Consider the following 19,805-nt stretch of genomic DNA (forward strand, 5'->3'; position numbering starts at 1 on the left):
TGCGGCACCTTGTCAAATGCCTTCTGGAAATTCAGATACACCACATCCACAGGTACCCCATTGTCCACTGCACATGTAATGTTCTCAAAGAATTCCACCAAATTAGTCAAACATCACCTTCCCTTCATGAACCTATGCTGCGATCTTAGGATCAATGGATCTTTCCATTGTCCACTCCTCGCCGGGTCCAATTCCCATGGCAGGCGGCACGGTAAAATTCCAGCCTCTGTCTTTTTCAGTGATGAATGTAACCTTTCTTCCATTAGTCTCTGTGTAAAGACCATAGGATGGAGACTGTCAGACCCTTAGTTCTGATTGGAAGAAGCTCCACTACGAATCTGACTCATCTGCAATTCGCTAATGCAAGGCGGACAATGGCTTTATAATTGCTACAAGACTTTCTTTGAGAGTTTGCTCTTCCACTTAATTGCTATGTAAATTTCTACGTATTTCTACGCTTTTTATTCTTAAATGAAGTGTGTTTACGTGAATTATACACAGTAGACTAGGTATCATTTAATGAAAGCAAATTTTATTGATCCTCAGTAAATATCATTTGAAGCAGTTTAACAATTATTAATGGAAAATGCATGATGAAGTATGCAAACTGGATTAAACAGTGCAGGTACAGCAAAATTGTTTGTTTAAAAGAGTGAGCATTTATTGTCATGCAGTTTGAGGAAACATGTACACAGAGGTTTCAAGGATGTGAATCAAACTGCGTTCTGCTTCAGTTTTCTGGCTGCATTTCTAACGATAGCGGGAGCTCAGTTCTTGGCAAATGGCAGAGAGCAACTTGTCGATAGCGCAGTGGGTGGCTGGACAGAAGTCAGCCAGGTGGGTGGCCAAGGTGACTATGATGCATTCTGAAAGCATCTGTAAAAGAAAAAGATCAAAGAAAAATTAATTCATCTCTTTTAGTCAGAGTGACAAATTAAGTGTGACGCAGTGGAATATTGGTCAGAAGGGGGTCCTCTCCAACATTTTAAATGTAAAATGAACACCAAATGCTTATACTTTGACTCTTAATTGTGAACAGGACTACAATCTTTACAGAGTGACATGTCAATTTGAAATGAGCAATCGAAATGTCCAGTTACTGTACTGATAGTCAGAGTTTGTTGCAATGGACACCAGGACAATTCCATCAAATTGATACATACCGGAAAGTTCTGAGGATCCACCAGAAGCTTTTTGCCATGGATAAGTGCAAGACCCTCCAGGTGAGAATGCAGGTCATCCAAGTGTTCAGCTGCTTTGACCACAGCTCTAATGACCTTTCCGCCATGTACTTGGACCTTTGCACCGGCAGCACTGTAGTCTTTGTAATCGAAGTAAGACTTGGATCCAGGATGAGTTACAAACAACCTTCAGGAACAAAAAGAAGACCATTATTCCATCTTTTGAAACCTCCAACACCAGCCCAACCCCAACCCATCATTCAAATTTGAATATCTAAGGATTATTCTTCAATGCAAAGAGCTTCATTCATGTGGAACACATTGAAATCTCAGGAGGATTCCCATTCATTTGCTTTGAGTTCACCAATCTCACTGCTTTAGAAAGTTGTTGATACTGTGTAGAAAATTTCAATTCTGTTACCGCACAATTCCAGAGAAAATAAATCCAATAATTATCATCACAGATTCTCGTCAGAAATGCTTTGAACAGAATGTAAATGTCATGGAATTACCTGGCCAAAGCTTCAGCACCAAAAGCTTCAGGTGATTTTGCCAGCACCTGGGCGATTTCGCCTATCTTTTGCTTCTCAATCTCAGAGAGTATCATGGCTGCAGCTGTTGTTACTTGTTCAGACTCAAAACCTTCGCGATATCTCTGGGTGTTTTTCCCCCGTTTTTATTGCATTTCTCCGAGACCCGCCCTCCAATCCCCATTTGTCTGATTGGTTGTTGGTCACGACTCCAACTGTTCTGTTGCAAATGCAATGATAAAGAGCAACGTCGACTGAGGAACCAATCACCTCTTTCATTAGCAACTGTTGACAAAGATAGCCGGTGTTTGAGAAATGTTACCAAGCCACACCTTCTACACATTTCATTTGAAACATGTTTCAATGGTTTAACTAATTGAGTTCATAGAAGAGACGAGTGCAAGTGTGGCATATACTAGAAAGCAGAGAGCTGGAACATTTGAGTTGGTGCTAATTGTGACTTGAACAGTTAATTACAATCAGAGAATGTTAAATATTTTGATTACTACCTCAGCAGCAAAGATAATGCTGAGTACATTCAGTTCCCTCTTCCAAATCATTAGGTGATGTCACAGGTGGAGAAGGTGATGAAGAAGGCATATGGCATGCTTGCCTTTATAGGATGGGGCATAGAGTATAAAAGTTGGGGTCTGATGTTGCAGTTGGATAGAACGTTGGTTCGGCCGCATTTGGAATACTGCGTCCAGTTCTGGTCGCCACACTGCCAGAAGGACGTGGAGGCTTTAGAGAGAGTGCAGAGGTGGTTTACCAGGATGTTGCCTGGTATGGCAGGGCTTAGTTATGAGGAGAGATTGGGTAAACTGGGGTTGTTCTCACTGGAAAGACGGAGGATGAGGGGTGACCTAATAGAGGTGTATAAAATTATGAAAGGCATAGATAGGGTGAACAGTGGGAAGCTTTTTCCCAGGTCGGTGGTGACGTTCACGGGGGGTCATAGGTTCAAGGTGAGGGGGGGCAGGTTTAACACGGATATCAGAAGGACGTATTTTACACAGAGGGTGGTGGGGGCCTGGAATGTGCTGCCGGGCAAGGTGGTGGAGGCGGACACACTGGGAACGCTTAAGACTTATCTAGATAGCCACATGCACGGAGTGGGAGTGGAGGGATAGAAAAGAATGGTCTAGTTTGGACCAGGAAGCGGCGCGGGCTTGGAGGGCCGAAGGGCCTGTTCCTGTGCTGTATTGTTCTTTGTTCTTTGTTATTAATAATAGAAATAACCAGTTGGGTCCTTGCACAGATACCTGCGGAACCCCACTAGTCACTGACTGCCAATCCGGAAAGGACACATTGATGCCAACTCTTTGCTTCCTATCTTCTGACCAGCTATCTACCCTTCTCAAAAGATTAGCTACATTCGGCTCATTGGTCTATAAGAATAGCAGGCTTATATTATTTATCCTCCAATCTGTAGGAACCATTCCAGAGTTGAAAGAATTTTGGAAAATAACCACCAATAGTTCTACTATTTCCAGGGCACTTCCTTAAGTACTCTGGGGTGAAGATTATCAGGATCTCAAGATTTATCCACCTTCAATCCCATCAATTTCCCCAAAACCATTTCCCTACTAATGCTGAATTCCTTCAGCTCCTCAATAAAACTTGTTTGTCTCAGAACCTCTGGTACATTATTCATGTCATCCTTTGTGAAGACAGAAACAAAATATGAATTTAATTCCTTGGTCATTCCTTTGTTCCCCTGTTATGAATTCCTCTGTTTCTGACTGTAAGGGGCCTACATTTGTTTTTGTCAATCTTTTTCTCTTTACATACCTATAGAAACTTTTACAGTCAGTTTTTATGTTCCCCACTAGCTTACATTCATACACTATTTTTCCCTTCTTAATTAATCCCTTGGTCTTTTTTTGCTGAACTTTAAACTGCTCCCAATCCTCAGGTATATTGCATTTTCTTGCCAATTTGTATGCTTCTTCCTTTAATCTAATCCTATTTCTAATTTCCCTTGTAAACCACGGTTTGGCCACAATTCCCTTCCCACTCTTGTGTCAAAGAGAAACAAACAACTTCTGGAGTTCACCTTTTCGTTCTTTAAATGCCTGCCGCTGCCGGTCCACTGTCTTCCCTTTCAGTAATGTTTCCCAGTCCATCATGGCCAATTCGTGCCTCATACCATCATAGTTACCTTTATTGAGATTCAGGACCCTGGTCTCAGAATCAACTACATGGAGACGGGAGAGGTTCCAGAGGATTGGAGGATTGCGGATGTGGTTCCTATATTCAAGAAAGGGAATAGGGATAGCCCAGGAAATTACCGACCGGTGAGTCTAACCTCAATGGTTGGTAAGTTGATGGAGAAGATCCTGAGGGACAGGATTTATGAACATTTAGAGAGGTTTAATATGCTCAAAAGTAGTCAGCACGGCTTTGTCAAAGGCAAATCGTGCCTTACGAGTCTGTTGGAGTTCTTTGGAAATGTGATTAAACACATTGACGAAGAAAAAGCGGTAGATGTGGTTTACATGGACTTCAGCAAGGCATTCGATAATGTCCCCCATGCAAGACTTCTCGAGAAAGTGAGAGGGCATGGGATCCAAGGGGCTGTTGCCTTGTGGATCCAGAACTGGCTTGCCTGCAGAAGGCAGAGAGTGGTTGTAGATGGGTCTTTTTCTGAATGGAGGTTGGTCACCAGTGGAGTGCCCCAGGGATCTGTTCTGGGACCCTTGCTGTTTGTCATCTTCATAAATGACCTGGATGAGGAAGTGGAGGGATGGGTTGGCAAGTTTGCCGATGACACGAAGGTTGGTGGTGTTGTGGAAAGTTTGGAGGGATGTTAGAAGCTGCAGAGTGACATAGATAGGATGCAAGACTGGGCAGAGAAGTGGCAGATGGACTTCAACCCGGATAAATGTGTAGTGGTCCATTTTGGCAGGTCAAATGGGATGAAGGAGTATAATATCAGGGGTAAGACACTTAGCAGTGTAGAGGATCAGAAGGACCTTGGGGTCCGGGTCCATAGGACTCTTAAATCAGCCTCACAGGTGGAGGAGGTGGTTAAGAAGGCATATGGTGTGCTGGCCTTCATCAATCGAGGGATTGAGTTTAGGAGTCGGGGGATAATGATGCAGCTTTATAAGACCCTTGTCAGACCCTACCTGGAGTACTGTGCCCAGTTCTGGTCGCTTCATTACAGAAAGGATGTGGAAGCCATAGAAAGGGTGCAGAGGAGATTTACAAGGATGTTGCCTGGATTGGGTGGCATGCCTTATGAGGATAGGTTGAGGGAGCTCGGCCTTTTCTCCTTGGAGAGACGAAGGATGAGAGGTGACCTGATAGAGGTTTACAAGATGTTGAGAGGTATAGATTGGGTGGATTCTCAGAGGCTTTTTCCCAGGGCTGAAATGGTTGCTACAAGAGGACACAGGTTTAAGGTGCTGGGAGTAGGTACAAAGAACAAAGAACAAAGAACAATACAGCACAGGAACAGGCCCTTCGGCCCTCCAAGCCCGCACCGCTCCCCGGTCCAGGATTGAATCCTGAATCCAGGATCCCCGCCCAATTTTCCAGCCTATCTACATCCTAATATCCTATCCACCGAGCTGTCCCTCACAGCTACGATGCTTTGTTCATCACAACCTATTAACTCACCCCCACCCCCCCATTCCAGACCATGTGATCTCCAGGGAGAGGCGAAAACCCAGAGTGAAAAACCCCAGGGCCAATATGGGGAAAAAAAATCTGGGAAATTCCTCTCCGACCCCCTGAGGCGATCGAAACGAGTCCAGGAGATCACAATGGCCCTGATCGGAAAATGCTTCCCAACCCTAGTCATTTCCACTTCCACGAACACCATATGAATTCCCTGCCCCCGAGACAGGTTCCCAACTATCCGGAGTCTCGCTCTGTACTGGCACCAGCAAGATGATCATAGAATGAAGCCATGAAACGAGAAACAAGGAACAATTAGCAAACATCAGAGGAGGTGTCAGGGGTAAGTTTTTCACTCAGAGGGTGGTGGGTGAGTGGAATCGGCTGCCATCAGAGGTGGTGGAGGTAAACTCGATAAGGTATTTTAAGAGACTTCTGGATGAGTACATGGAACTTAATAGGATTGAGGGTTATAGGTAAGTCTATTTATACGCCTAGGTAGGTAGGGACACGACCGGCGCAACTTGTGGGCCGAAGGTCTGTTTGTGCTGTAGCTTTTCTATGTTCTATGTTCTATTATCCACCTTGACAAAGAATTCTACCATATTATGGCCACTCGTCCCCAAGGGTTCTCTCACAACTAGATTGCCAACTAATCCTTTCTCATTGCCCAACACCCAGTCCAAGATGGCCTGTTCCCTTGTTGGTTCCTCAACATATTGGTCCAGAAAAACATCCTGTATAACCTGCAGAAATTCCTCCTCTATTGTTCTGTGATGAATTTGATTCTCCCAATCTATATGCAGATTAAAGTCACCCAGAACCACAGAAGTTCCTTTAACACATGCATCTCTGATTTCCTGTCTGATGTTATTATCACTAAAGTTTGGTGGTCTGCATATCATCCCACAAATATTTTTTGCTCCTTGGTGTTTCTTAACTTGTCCCATACAGATTCAACATCACCTGTGCTAATATCTTTCCTCAATATCATACCAACATCTTCTTTACTCAACAGTGCAACTCCACCACATTTTCCTTTCTGTTTGTTTTTCCTGAACACTGAATAGCATTCAATGTTTAGTTCCCATCCTTGGTCACTTTGGAGCCACGTCTTCATAATGCCAACTATATCACACCCCTTTACATCTAACTGTGCAAATAATTCATCCATTTTGTTTCGAATGCTCCGAACATTCAGGTACAAATCCTGAAGGTGCGCACTTTTAAAGTTTCTTGTCCCAATCCTACTATTTTTCACTCTGTCCTTATCTAACTCTGTCCCCTGATTTCTCTGCCTATCACTTTTCTTATTCTCTTTGCTCCCTTTTCCTCTTGTTCATCATTTTCCCTGCTCTGAATCCTTACAAAGATTTCAACAACAATTGCTGTTGGACGTCTCTTGTGGCATTTGCCATTCTGATTTTTTAAAAGATTAGTTGGAGGAGTTCCAGCCGGGTCACCAAGTTCGATGTGAATAGTAATCTCAGAGACCGAGGAAAGACTTCAACTCCATTGTGTTCCTTGGATTCGGAGCCCCTTTATGGCCTTCACTTTCTCTTTGACAGCGTGCAATCCATCCTTGTCAAGTCTGTACCCGAGATACATCATCTCATTAACCTGGAACACACATTTTTCCATTTATAATCAGATACCAGCATCAGAATAAAGCCGTAAGAAATCCTCCAAACTCTCCAAATGTTCCTTTGCAGTAGCTCCTGAGATTAAAATGTTATCCAGATAGACTGTCATTCTGGGCATCCCTTGAAGGATGTTCCTCATCACCCTTTGGGAAATGGCACAAACTGAAAACACCTCAAAGGCCAAATGAGTGTTCTCATCCAGTCCTTGGTGAGTATTTATGGGGAGGTGCTACCTGGGTGACACCTCAAACTCCATTTGAAGGTATGCTTGGCTCATGTCTAAGCGGGAGGCTTTCGACCAAATTGTCAAGTTTTAAAACTGGGACTACTGGCGTGGCCCATTCAGCAAATTGTATAGTGTATATGATGCCAAGTTCCTCGAGACATTCCAATTCAGCCTTTACTTTGACGTAGGGCACAGGGGACCAGTCATACCTTGATGTACTTAGGTCGGGCCTCTGGGTCCACGTAGACCTTGGCCCCAGTGCTTCTAATCTGTCCAAGTCCTTCCTGGAACACTGCGAGATACCTCCTAATGACTTTGTATAAGTTGTCAGTGCCCATTTTAAAGATCTGGGCCAGGATTCTCCCAAAGAAATTCTAAAGTGCCGAATTTGCGTAAAAACTGGAGTAACTCCCGCTGGATTTTTTAGCGGGATTTACAAAATGAGTCTTCCACACACTGAGCACTGCAGAGAGCCCCGGCGTGAATCACGATAAAATCTAATTGCGGGGCCTATCCCCGCTGGAGAGGCAGGCAGCATAGCAGTGAGTGAGGCCACTGTGCATGCGCCGATCTATCAGTGCTGAGAGCGGAACATGCACAGTGGCCCCACACTTCCGGCCTCCCGGTCACTGGCCAGCACAATCGCTGTCCAGTACAACAAGTGCATATCACTGTCCTTGCTGACCCCCCCCCCCGCCCCCCCCTCCTCTGCCCGCCTCAAATTCCCCCCGCCATTCCACCCTCAGCAGTCCCAATCTCCCTCCCCGCACCGGCAGCCTGGATCCCCCCCAACCCCAGCCGCAGTACTGACCACTCCCAGCCCAGCAGCCCCGAACACCCCTGACAGGCTGGATCCTCCCACATCCACCCCGATAGCTATCCCCGATCTCTGCCCTCCCTCCCTCTGCCACTGGTCACAGTTGCAGAGTGGCAGTGGGACCCCCATCTCCACTGATCTCCCTCCCAGAGGCCCTGTCCCCCTCTGGTCCCACCCCTGGTGGCACTGCAGGATGCCTGGCAATGCCCAGGTGCCCCTTGGGGTGCTATAACCACTATCTTCTCAAGGGAAATTAGGGATGGGCAATAAGTAGTCAGTGACATCCACATTCCATGAATTAATCAAAAACATAGCCACCAACCAGAGTAACTTTATGTCACCCACAGTGGACAAATATGGGCAATAATGATTCATTAGCTGAGGGGGGGTTGTTGGTAGGTGATAATTGGCATGAGGTTTCCTTCTTCATGTTTGACCTGATGCCATGAGTCTTCATGAGGTCAATGTTGAAGACTCCCAGCTCTGTACCACTATGCCCACACCTCTGGTTGCTCTGTCCTGCTGCCCTGTGCAGCTGAGCCACCTGTGGTGCCTCAGACCTGGCTTTGGCTGCATTGCCCAGTTAAAGACCATCAGTATTCGGAATGGAATACTGGCAGATTGCACCCCCCTGATGCACTCAGAGAGCTCCTGCACTACCTGCCTATTCCTCTTTGACTGTCTGCTTCTCACACAGTTTCCCTCTTCCGGCAAACTCTTAAACAGGGGGAAAACCATATCTATAAATGGACAATTCCTGAAGCTGTCAACCTGATGATTGCCCGCAGAGATGCCAGCTCATGCTCAAGTATTTAGCTAAAGTCCAAGGTTAAACTTGTTTGTAAGTATTGGAACATGGTGCTTAAGTGCTGCCAAACTGACACCATGTGAAGATAATTGAATTTGCTCTGATCATTCACTCACAGACTTGTACACACGACATGCCTTAAACAAGGGCATGTTCATCCCTTCAAACCTGATAAACAAGGTCAGCCTCCAAAGATACTCAGTATCGGCCAGAGTTGAATGATTCAGTAGTAGGTGCTGAGCTGAAATTTGCTGAATCATTGTACTAAATGATCGCCCTTTGCCTTCTCTCTCAGATATCTGGCTGGCCAGGACTCTGAGCTCTTCTGTTTTCCTTAGCATCCATCATATTTGGAAAACGCGATTGGATATCCATTCTCCCAGACCTTTCACACCTACAGATACACAGACACACCTATAGGTAGACTGTGCTCCCACTCTCTGCATCCCTGAGATCACCAAAAGCTTCTTTATTAGAATCATAGAATCCCTACAGTGCGGAAAGAGTTTGTAATGAGCTAAAACTGTATGATTAGTATTTCTGTCAATGTTCATATCCTGCTAATCTTTCATGGTTTATTAATTTTAAAAGTGTTTTCTTTATATTTAAAATGCTGAATATTTGAAAATTCTACAGCAAAGTGTAGAGTTAACACAATACAACACGGATACAAACCGGCAAATCCCTTGTAACTGCCGGCGTTACCCAGATTTGTAAAAGCTACAGCGATAGTGGGAGAGCTGGGTTTAATATTACAGGATTCAATACATTTGAGAATGGTCACAGTAGAATGTAGATTGACAAATATAAACCACTACTTAAGAAAGGAAGGACAGAGAACTGAAAGATAGTGTAATAACTCCACTGGGGCGGACGCCCCATCCCCAAGTTACTTTATTTACACCATACATCTGTACACAGCCAGCTCTCCTGTTGCTCCCTGCTGAGTGCAGGCTGGGAGTCTGACACACCTGCTTTAAATAGGGAGCATGAGGCTCCCTGATTTAACCATCAATTAGGATTCATCAGGTATCTCTTTTTGCTAAAATGGCAGTGTAATGTGACAGAGGTTACTGTTAATTTTCTTTTAAATCATGTATGAGGCAGTGATGACTCTAGTAGTTGCTCAGAACATAGGTAAGGTCGCCAGATGACCAATTGCAGCTCTCCCCTTTGAGGGGGAGAGGTGACTGGTGGTGATTTAACCTGAAGGTCACCACACCTCAGGCAGGACCCATCAGGTAGTTCATACTCTAGCAAGCCAACCTCATGAGCCTGGCTGAAGTCATCACAGATATTTATGCGATATCAGCTGTTCGGAAAAGGTTGTACTCTGTTATTGGAGAAGTAATGCAAGGGCATAGAACATCGTAACATGATTATGTGGAGTTAACATCGTTTTTATAGAATCATAGAATCCCTACAGTGCAGAAGGAGGCCATTCGGCCCATCGTGCCTGCACCAACCACAATCCCATCCAGGCCCTATTCCTGTAACCCCATGCATTTACCCTGCTAATCCCCTGACACAAAGGCCGCGATTGTCCCATTGCGGCCCGCCACTTTTCTGGCATGTCCGGCCAGGAGACGCACCTCTGCGGTCTTGTTCCGGGATTTGCGCATGCGCTGGGAATGCATGCGCATCTCCCAGAGCTGGTGAACGGTCGCCGGCCAGACCATGCTGGAAACCGGCGGGAAGGAAGGTCAGTCATTTGAATCTGTTTTTAATCTATTTTAAATATTGTTAATTATCGGGACCTTTCAGGCCTCGATCGAATCTACCACCCCGTCAGGAGTACTTCATTCCAGCAGGGTTCACGACAAACAAAGAACAAAGAACAATACAGCACAGGAACAGGCCCTTCGGCCCTCCAAGCCCGCGCCGCACCCCGGCCAGGATTGAATCCTGAATCCAGGATCCCCGCCCAATTTTCCAGCCTATCTACATACCAATATCCTATCCACCGAGCTGTCCCCCACAGCTACGATGCTTTGTTCATTACAACCTATTAACTCACCCCCACCCCCCCATTCCAGACCATGTGATCTCCAGGGAGAGGCGAAAACCCAGAGTGAAAACCCCAGGGCCAATATGGGGAAAAAAAAATCTGGGAAATTCCTCTCCGACCCCCTGAGGCGATCGAAACGAGTCCAGGAGATCACACTGGCCCTGATCGGAAAATGCTTCCCAACCCTAGTCATTTCCACTTCCACGAGAAACAAGGAACAATTAGCCCGCGCCGCTCCCTGGTCCAAACTAGACCACTCTTTTGTATCCCTCCATTCCCACTCCGTTCATATAGCTGTCTAGATAAGTCTTAAACGTTCCCAGTGTGTCCGCCTCCACCACATTCACGCGACATTCAGGGAGCTAGCGAGAAACCCCACCTGAATGAATGGGAGGCAATCGGTGCCCACCAGGGGGTTGGGCAGTGAGGGGGGTGGTGTCCCCTGGGCATGGACACCCTGGCAGTGCCAGCCTGTGACCCCAGCACTGCCCAAGGGGCAAAGTGCCCATGCCCGGGGGAACCTTGGCACTGCCCACCAGGCAGCGGGTAGTGCCAAGGGGGAGGGGGCCTATTGTGGGTGGGGCCTAGGTGCGATTGGTGGGGGTGGGGGGTCCCGCTGCCACTCTGCATTGGGATTGGTCTGGGATGGAGGAAGGCCAGCGATTGGGGCAGCCTGGGTGGAGGGTGGGGGGGTGGAGGGGCAGTGGGGTGGAGGATGGTCTGTCTCTGGTGGGGTCTGACCCCAGGGGGACCAGCGGGGGGTGGGGGTCTGCCGGGGTTAGGGGTGTAGGGGGAATTGTCGCTGCTGGGGGATGCTGGGCATTGGGGATGGCGGGGGGGAGGGGTCAGGGCAGACCCAGGAATTGTGGGGGCCGCGATCGGTCCATGCGGGGGGACTGGAGGGGTAGCACTGCGGGGGGTCCCGGGCTGGCCAGCGATTGAGCTGGCCAGCAAATGGGGAATCTGACAGATCGGGACCACTGCGCATGCGCAGAGTTCCAGAACTGTCAGACTCCGGTGCGAATAGGCCCCGCCCCCCTGGGTTTTTAATGAGATTCCCGACTGGGACCTCTGCAGTGCACAGAGTGCGGAGATTCAGGTGAGAAGCAGAACTGTCCGACCAGTCGGGATTTAGAACAGTTTTCCTGCTAATTCAGCACTTTTGGGAGAATCGCCCCCAAAGTGTCAGTTTAGCAAGGCCAATCAACCGCACATCTTTGGGCTGCTGGAGGAAACCGGAGCACCCGGAGGAAACCCACGCAGACACGGGGAGAATGTGCAAACTCCATACGGACAGTGACCCAAGTCAGGAATTGAACCCGGGTCCCTGGTGCTGTAAGGCAACAGTGCTAACCACTGTGCTACCGTGCCATCTCATGGAAGGGAAATCATCTTTGACGAGTCTGTTAGTGATTTTTGAAGATGTAACTGGCAGTGAAGATAAAATGGAACAGTGGATTCAGTTTATTGGATTATCAAAACACATTAGATAAGGTGGCACAAAAAAGAATCTTCCAGCGAGATTTGAGGGTAATCAACTAACATGAATAGAGGATTGATGAAAGGACAGGAGGCAGAGAGAGGGAACACGGGGATGGTTTCCAGCTCAGCAAGTTGTTTTACAGGGACCAGTGTTTGGATCGCAGCAATTTCTAATCTTTATTTATTAATGACCCAGATGACAGCAGAGACAGAATGTACCCGAGCTGTCGATGGGATGCTAGGTGGGGAAGTGAGTCTGCAATGGGATTTGGTCATGATTGGGAAAGCAGGTGGCAGGAAGAGTATTGAAGGAGGAAATTTTCCAGAAAACCATATTTGTATCATCAAACATATTTACTTATTGGACTAATTGGCACCACTCATAACGGGCCAACAATGCAGAGGGGCACCCCTGGATGGATATTCGATCGGGTCCCCCCCTGCACAGCTGAGAGACTCACGAATTTCAGAAACTACGGAAGATCCCTAATCTGCCTAGCAACAGCGCGCAGCTGCATTTTAAACTGGCCAAGGACGATCAAGATCCCTATGAAACGAGACATAGAGTGGGTTATCAAAACCAAGCTATCACTGAAATATTACCAATTCGGCCAAGGCAGACATAAAAATCTGATAAACTAAGAGATAAGGATAAAAGGTTAAGAATGAAATACTCCAGACACCCAACAGGACAGGATGACATTAACACTCAATCTCACAAGCAGGAAACACAGACACGGAACAATAGGATCAATTCAAATAAGAGGACACATAGAGATGATAATGGGAAACGCATTTAGACACCGGGGCAGGACCAAGTAATCCCATTAACACGAACACACACCATACAAATGCTAATCGATGAAACTTCCTAGGGACTTTTGAAACTGACAGACCACTTTATACATTGTGTAAAAAAGCATACATTGTGTAAAAAAGCATAATCAAATGTTCCCGCGCGAATTTGGATCCCTATAAAGATCCAGAGCTGATGTGATTTAATTGAGATCAACGTGGCCAAGCCACTGTTTCTGAGCTGGCTACGGGGGTCTCCCTGGGATCCCAGTAATTGTACAATAAAGACACGCTTTGAACCTTGATTTGCGACTCAACTTCTATTCTGCACTGGTAAGGGATATTTCCCTACAACAAAATGGCGTAGTCACGGCAGGATTTGATATCTGACTTCTGACTGATGGCCACAGTTTGAAAGTCGGGATCAAATTTAAACGAATCTGATACAAATCCAGAGCAGTCAAAGGCGAGTGCAGGTCTCCGTTCAAAGTGAGGTACCTTTAAGGGTTAGGGTTTGTCTGTTTTAAGTATTGTTGTCTTGTAGAACTGTATAATCTTGCCTAAGTTTTTAAATTGAAACAGAAGTCCGCACTAAAGAGGTACAGGTCAGAACGACCGCGTGGAAGAAGGTAAGTAACTTTTAACTTTAATAGGAGTAAAGGACCAGAGGTAAAGATAACAGGTTTTGGGCTATTTGATAACAGGAATTAAGACTAATATAAAGATAAGTACCGCATGCAGAACTAATTGGTGTAACTAACCCAGGATTGTAAATGAAACCGCTGTCTGTGCCAAGGCAATAGGACAAGGGAGTGCTTGACTCAAGGTGCCCTACCCTAAACTGGACGTTAAGAGGAGAAATCTCCCACGCTAAGGTTGGGTTTTGAAGCGGGCGCTAAGAGGCACAGGCACTCAGGGTGCAAGGCACGGACAGTGTAAATCGGGTAACAACACTGACTCTGAAGGGACGAACAACCTCAGAGTCGATACAGTTACTAACTATAACAGGGGCTTTGATAACAGAATACATGTGTGTAAGTGTTGAGGAAAAGGGGACCCGATCCATCCTGACCAAGAGACACGACGACGGAGGATCCATTAGGGACCCGGGCGGAGTTTGATAACCTTGTTCGTCTGTAGGGAACACCACAGCCCATAGCAGGATACCCGGTTTTGGGGTAACGGATCAACCCTGCTAGTGGGGGTGGTGGCCGAGCGGGAGGCGTTGTACTTAGAGGGGCTGGGAACAGGGGCGGACAAACCCACTAAACAACCAGCACACATCCCAATAAGACAACACAAAATAGTCCAAGCGTGAGGTGTCAGGAATAGTTGGGGGAGCCCAGGGGAAAGAGACCCACTGGAACCTCACTACGAGGCCCTACAGCAATACAGACGGTGCTGGGGCAGTATCAGTGACAGGAGATAAGGGAGAGAGTTGAGGCACTTTTACTGTAGCAGCCAGCATACGGGGGTTGCAGGACTGCTAGACAGAAAAATGGCAGACCACGTTGTTAAGGGAGAAACTGCAGTAGCTCTCATTTTGAAGTATCTGTTAGCCAGAGAAGCGATTGTTGCAAAGATGAAACGGAACGGGTGGAACGCATCACAAACTTTAGAAGATCAAAGAAAGTGGGTAGACGGAGTTAAACGGGACAAAACAAAAGTAATGGGAGTAATATTAGTGACCCAGTTAGCTGGACTAATTGAGGAAGTAAATGCCTCAATGGAGGAGAGACACAAAGAGACAGAACAAATTAAAGTATTACAGGAGAGAGTGAGGGAATTAGAACACAGAAGACACACTGCGGAGATAACGCAGAGATCAGAGGAAACGGACCCTCGGCGCCCATACGAGTCAGTGCAGAAACATACAGCCACTCCAGCATCAGAAGAAAACGTAGAAAATTATAATCTAGCGCCAGTCACGAGAGGAGGGACGTTAGCACAACCAAAGGCAACCTATAAGCCTTTTACGCCAGGGGAAAGGCAGCAGATGGATAGGAGAGATCTTAGTTTTTGTATTTCAGTGTGTTTGTGAGATCTGGTAGCTTGTCGAATGTAGGTGGTTGTTGTTGTAATTAGATTGAGAGCAGGGAGCTCTTTGTTCCTGTGGAATGTTTGCTACAGGCAGTGGGTGCAGTGTATTGCACCTTGGTTTAGCCTCAGGGGGCTGGGAGAGTGTTAAAACTGTTAAAGATTAAAGTGATAGGATTTCTTGAATTTACTTCTGCTTTGAGTTAATTACAGTTTGGAAGAAAGAAGAATAAAAGCGATTGTCTTAATCAATGTTCTGTATTCTCTTTGAATGTTTTACACTCATCCCAGTCTGAAATGATAAGTTTGAATGAAAAAGGATGTACTGTGGAATGACTTTTGGAAGCTTCCATGTGTATGTGTGTGTGTGTTTAAACAAAGTGGTTGCGTGGATGCTTTGTTGTTGTTTGTTTTAATGTTAAGAAAGGATTTAAACCTTGGAAGGAAGCATGTGCTCTTTCCTTTGTCTTGAAGTAGAAATTATAAGAGTTAGTTGAGGAGTTAAGAGAAGAAAATAAGTTATTTTGTGGAAAGGTAGAAAAGCAGGAACAAAAGACTGAGGTCTATGAATTAGTTTAAAGTATATCAAGTCAGTGAAATACAGTATTAATCGCAGAATATCGCGATTTGCGAACGTCAGATAGTTTAGTATTCTGAACTAGTTAAAATTATGTACTGCCGTCGGAATTTCATGAGCCATCAAGGTTCAAGGTTTGCCAAATATAAAAGCACTGCAAAGCTTAAAACCTAGCCAGTTAAGAAACCAAAATGTTCCTAATCAAATAACTGGTATGTATTGTACCTGCTTTGATTTTAATTCGGCGCCTGTTACTTTTCCTAGAGTGCGGGGGTTTCGATCTGGAGCTCAGTTTAAAAAAAAGAAACGGCTTAAATTAAAAGGGTTTGGATATCACGGGTACGATGTGTAAAGTGGTATGATACAACTGCCGCTTGATTATTTTTATTATACAGTATAGCACTGCCATATAGACACAAGAATAACATCAAATCCTGAAAAGCCTTAACCAACTTTGTATGATATATTCATATACTATATTGGGCATTGATAAAGACATAATTATTTTGTGAAGTACTGTGGTGTAGCGCTTGCACGCAAACAAATGATCAAATTAGAGATAGTGTAAGAGTACTCATATAAAGATCGGAACTGTATGGCATGTGATTTTAATGGGGAAAGCGATGTCTTTTGATAAGACTACATACAAATGAATGGATGTATCCGACAATACATCCGAGACCTTAGCACCCAATTGAAGGGGATGCGCCGGTCCGTAATTTCTAATCAGGCACAGGTCGATGCAGAGGGGGACTCAGAAATATTACCAGAAGTCCCAAAAGCCGGGAGCCGGGTATTAACAAAAGTGCTTCCTGCAAAACCAGGATTTGCCCCAAGATGGCACGGACCTTACGAGGTCATTGTTAGCGGAGATACCTGTGCCTGTATAGATATAAGGGGACAGGGGGTCTGGAAACACTGGACCCAATTAAAACTATATGAGGACAAATGAACTAAAAAATACCGTTTTGCTCATTCAACTTCCACAGGAACCAGGACCAGATCTACTATCAAGACGTCGGAACCAACTACTTTTAATTTAATTGCCTGTTTATTTTCTGTATATACTGTAATTGTAAAATACTGTTGAAAAAAAAAAGAGCGATATGGGAACAGGGACATATCTGATAATAACCCTGACCATTGTAAATACACTCCAACACATGGGGGTTAGGGGAGCAGAACCACCAATCATGGAAGGAAACCTATTCCTGAAAACACACATCCAGATCTATGGGAATAGGACCGCTTGTTACCCCTCAGCGCGATCAGTAAACTCCCTATTCATCGCAACACCAGGGTGGCTCCCACAAGAGTTATTCACTATTGACACATCGGGGGCACCCTGCAAAGAACATATTGGGTACTTTAAGCAAGGGATACAAGGAAGGTGTGTAGAGCTCACTGAGCCGGGAATTCTAAGGGGGATGGGACCCCAACCGGAGGAGACACATGGGAACTACCCACAATGTTTTAAGGGAGAGGGATGGGGGTGCGTGCATGCCTTTGTCCCTAAAAATGATTCGTGCGCTGAGGCACATTGTGCTCTCCAGGAGTGCCGGGTCCGGGAAGGACACTTCACTTGTGACTGCAAGCAACAAAAATGCATTGCAGTCACCGCGGGTAGGCAGCTTATGTGTGGCAAGTGCAACAGCACCCACGTAAGCTCAGCCTCAGGGACATATCCATTTGATTCTCACCAAGAGGTACAATCAAGTGGACAGTCCAGGGGGAGGGAAGGTTCCACAAGATGGGGCCATGTGGTCAAACGACCCCGGGGTAATGCATGTTATCGGGTTAAAGACGGGTACGTGTTTTATTTAAAAATGTATATATGACGGCCACAGACAGGCCTCCAAGGTTCTTTTCCGTAGGGACAATCAGACCTCTCACGGTTCCATGCCCAAGCGAAGGGCATGTCCAGAAACGCATAGTGACCAGGGCCATCAGCGCAGAATTTTGCTCCGACTGGCAGGCCCCTGTCACACTAGGGTCTTCTTTAGGATATGGATTTCTGGGGACACTATCCCTGGGAGGCGCCGCAGGGGTGATCAGTGCCAGTAATAGGAACTTCTTCATATGTGGACTGACCATTTTAGGAAACAACACCCTACAAGCATTAGGCGCAATTGACCAAGAACTCGCAGAACTCAGACTATACACACAACAAACGAGATATGCGGTGGACTATCAGCTAGCCAGACAAGGGGGGGTATGCACCATCATCAAGGAAAAATGCATCACATACGTACACGACGAGACACTAAACATAACAGCAGCCATGTCCGGGATACAAAAGCAATTGGATAACTTTAAACAGGGGTTAACAGGGACTGATGGGTGGTTAGGATGGCTGTTTAACACAGTTTGGGGAGCATATATTATGAAGGGATTAATCCTAGTGGTAGCCATCCTGTTCACACTCTGCCTTGGCCTAACCTGTATTAAAGTGATATGTGCAAATATTACATCAAGAATGCTACCCACTGCCAGTATCCAGATGCAAGAACTTAACAACGGCACAGAAGAAGAGGAACAACGGCAAGGACAACAGCTGTACAAATCACTGTTCCTCTGAAGGTCGTCCATGGGGGGTCAGCCATGAATGGCACCCCCTGGACGAGAGGAGGGACTGAAGGAGGAAATTTTCCAGAAAACCATATTTGTATCATCAAACATATTTACTTATTGGACTAATTGGCACCACTCATAACGGGCCAACAATGCAGAGGGGCACCCCCGGATGGATATTCGATCGGGTCCCCCCCTGCACAGCTGAGAGACTCACGAATTTCAGAAACTACGGAAGATCCCTAATCTGCCTAGCAACAGCGCGCAGCTGCATTTTAAACTGGCCAAGGACGATCAAGATCCCTATGAAACGAGACATAGAGTGGGTTATCAAAACCAAGCTATCACTGAAATATTACCAATTCGGCCAAGGCAGACATAAAAATCTGATAAACTAAGAGATAAGGATAAAAGGTTAAGAATGAAATACTCCAGACACCCAACAGGACAGGATGACATTAACACTCAATCTCACAAGCAGGAAACACAGACACGGAACAATAGGATCAATTCAAATAAGAGGACACATAGAGATGATAATGGGAAATGCATTTAGACACCGGGGCAGGACCAAGTAATCCCATTAACACGAACACACACCATACAAATGCTAATCGATGAAACTTCCTAGGGACTTTTGAAACTGACAGACCACTTTATACATTGTGTAAAAAAGCATACATTGTGTAAAAAAGCATAATCAAATGTTCCCGCGCGAATTTGGATCCCTATAAAGATCCAGAGCTGATGTGATTTAATTGAGATCAACGTGGCCAAGCCACTGTTTCTGAGCTGGCTACGGGGGTCTCCCTGGGATCCCAGTAATTGTACAATAAAGACACGCTTTGAACCTTGATTTGCGACTCAACTTCTATTCTGCACTGGTAAGGGATATTTCCCTACAACAGTATTAATGTGGGGAATTCACAGGGTCTTCACTTTGGAAGAATAATAAAAAAACAGCTGTTTTAAATGGTGAGAAAATATTCAGTGTTAGTGCAATTTCAGAAGGATTCAGCTGCCTCTTATATGAAACATATATGGTTAACATGCAGATCCAGCAAACAATTAGGAAGATAAATGGAATGGAGACCTTCATGCAAGGGACTGGAGTGTAAGAATATGGAAATTTTACCTCAATGATACACCTGGAGTACTATGTACCATTTGGGGCTTGCTACATAAGAATGGATATATCGGGTGGCGAGAATGAAGCTTCATTGGATGGATTTCTGGGATAGAGTGTCATAACCACTTCTCCAATTTATTTTTATTAATGTTTGGATGGTATCTGTGAGTAATGATTCTACATCTCTTTTTTCTAGGGATGCCTTTAGCTTACTTGCCCCACTCTCATCTCGCCTTTGTCTTGCACCAACATTTAATCTCCCCTTCCTTCCAGCCGATTAAAACCATTCCATCTTTCCCCCTCTCTCTCTCTGTGCTTGCTGTGAATCTGTTATTTCACTAACGTTTTCCAGTTCTGATTAAATGTTACCCCCAATT

At 45.6% G+C, this 19,805-nt stretch overlaps 1 protein-coding gene across 1 annotated transcript in view; it reads right to left on the reverse strand.

Annotated features, from left to right (window-relative positions):
- Nucleotides 1-510: 510 nt before the first annotated feature.
- The window catches only part of LOC144510529 (hemoglobin subunit alpha-like), a 39,745-nt gene continuing 20,450 nt past the window's right edge, over nucleotides 511-19,805 (reverse strand). Inside the window, exons 2-4 of the mRNA XM_078240020.1 lie at nucleotides 1,694-1,996; nucleotides 1,164-1,368; nucleotides 511-876 (exon numbers count right to left, since the gene is read on the reverse strand). Coding sequence (XP_078096146.1) covers nucleotides 751-876; nucleotides 1,164-1,368; nucleotides 1,694-1,788 — 426 coding nt within the window. The 5' untranslated portion in view covers nucleotides 1,789-1,996 and the 3' untranslated portion in view covers nucleotides 511-750. The remainder of the gene's footprint in view (nucleotides 877-1,163; nucleotides 1,369-1,693; nucleotides 1,997-19,805) is intronic.

The sequence above is a fragment of the Mustelus asterias genome, chromosome 23 (assembly GCF_964213995.1).
Source record: "Mustelus asterias chromosome 23, sMusAst1.hap1.1, whole genome shotgun sequence".
NCBI lineage: Eukaryota > Metazoa > Chordata > Chondrichthyes > Carcharhiniformes > Triakidae > Mustelus > Mustelus asterias.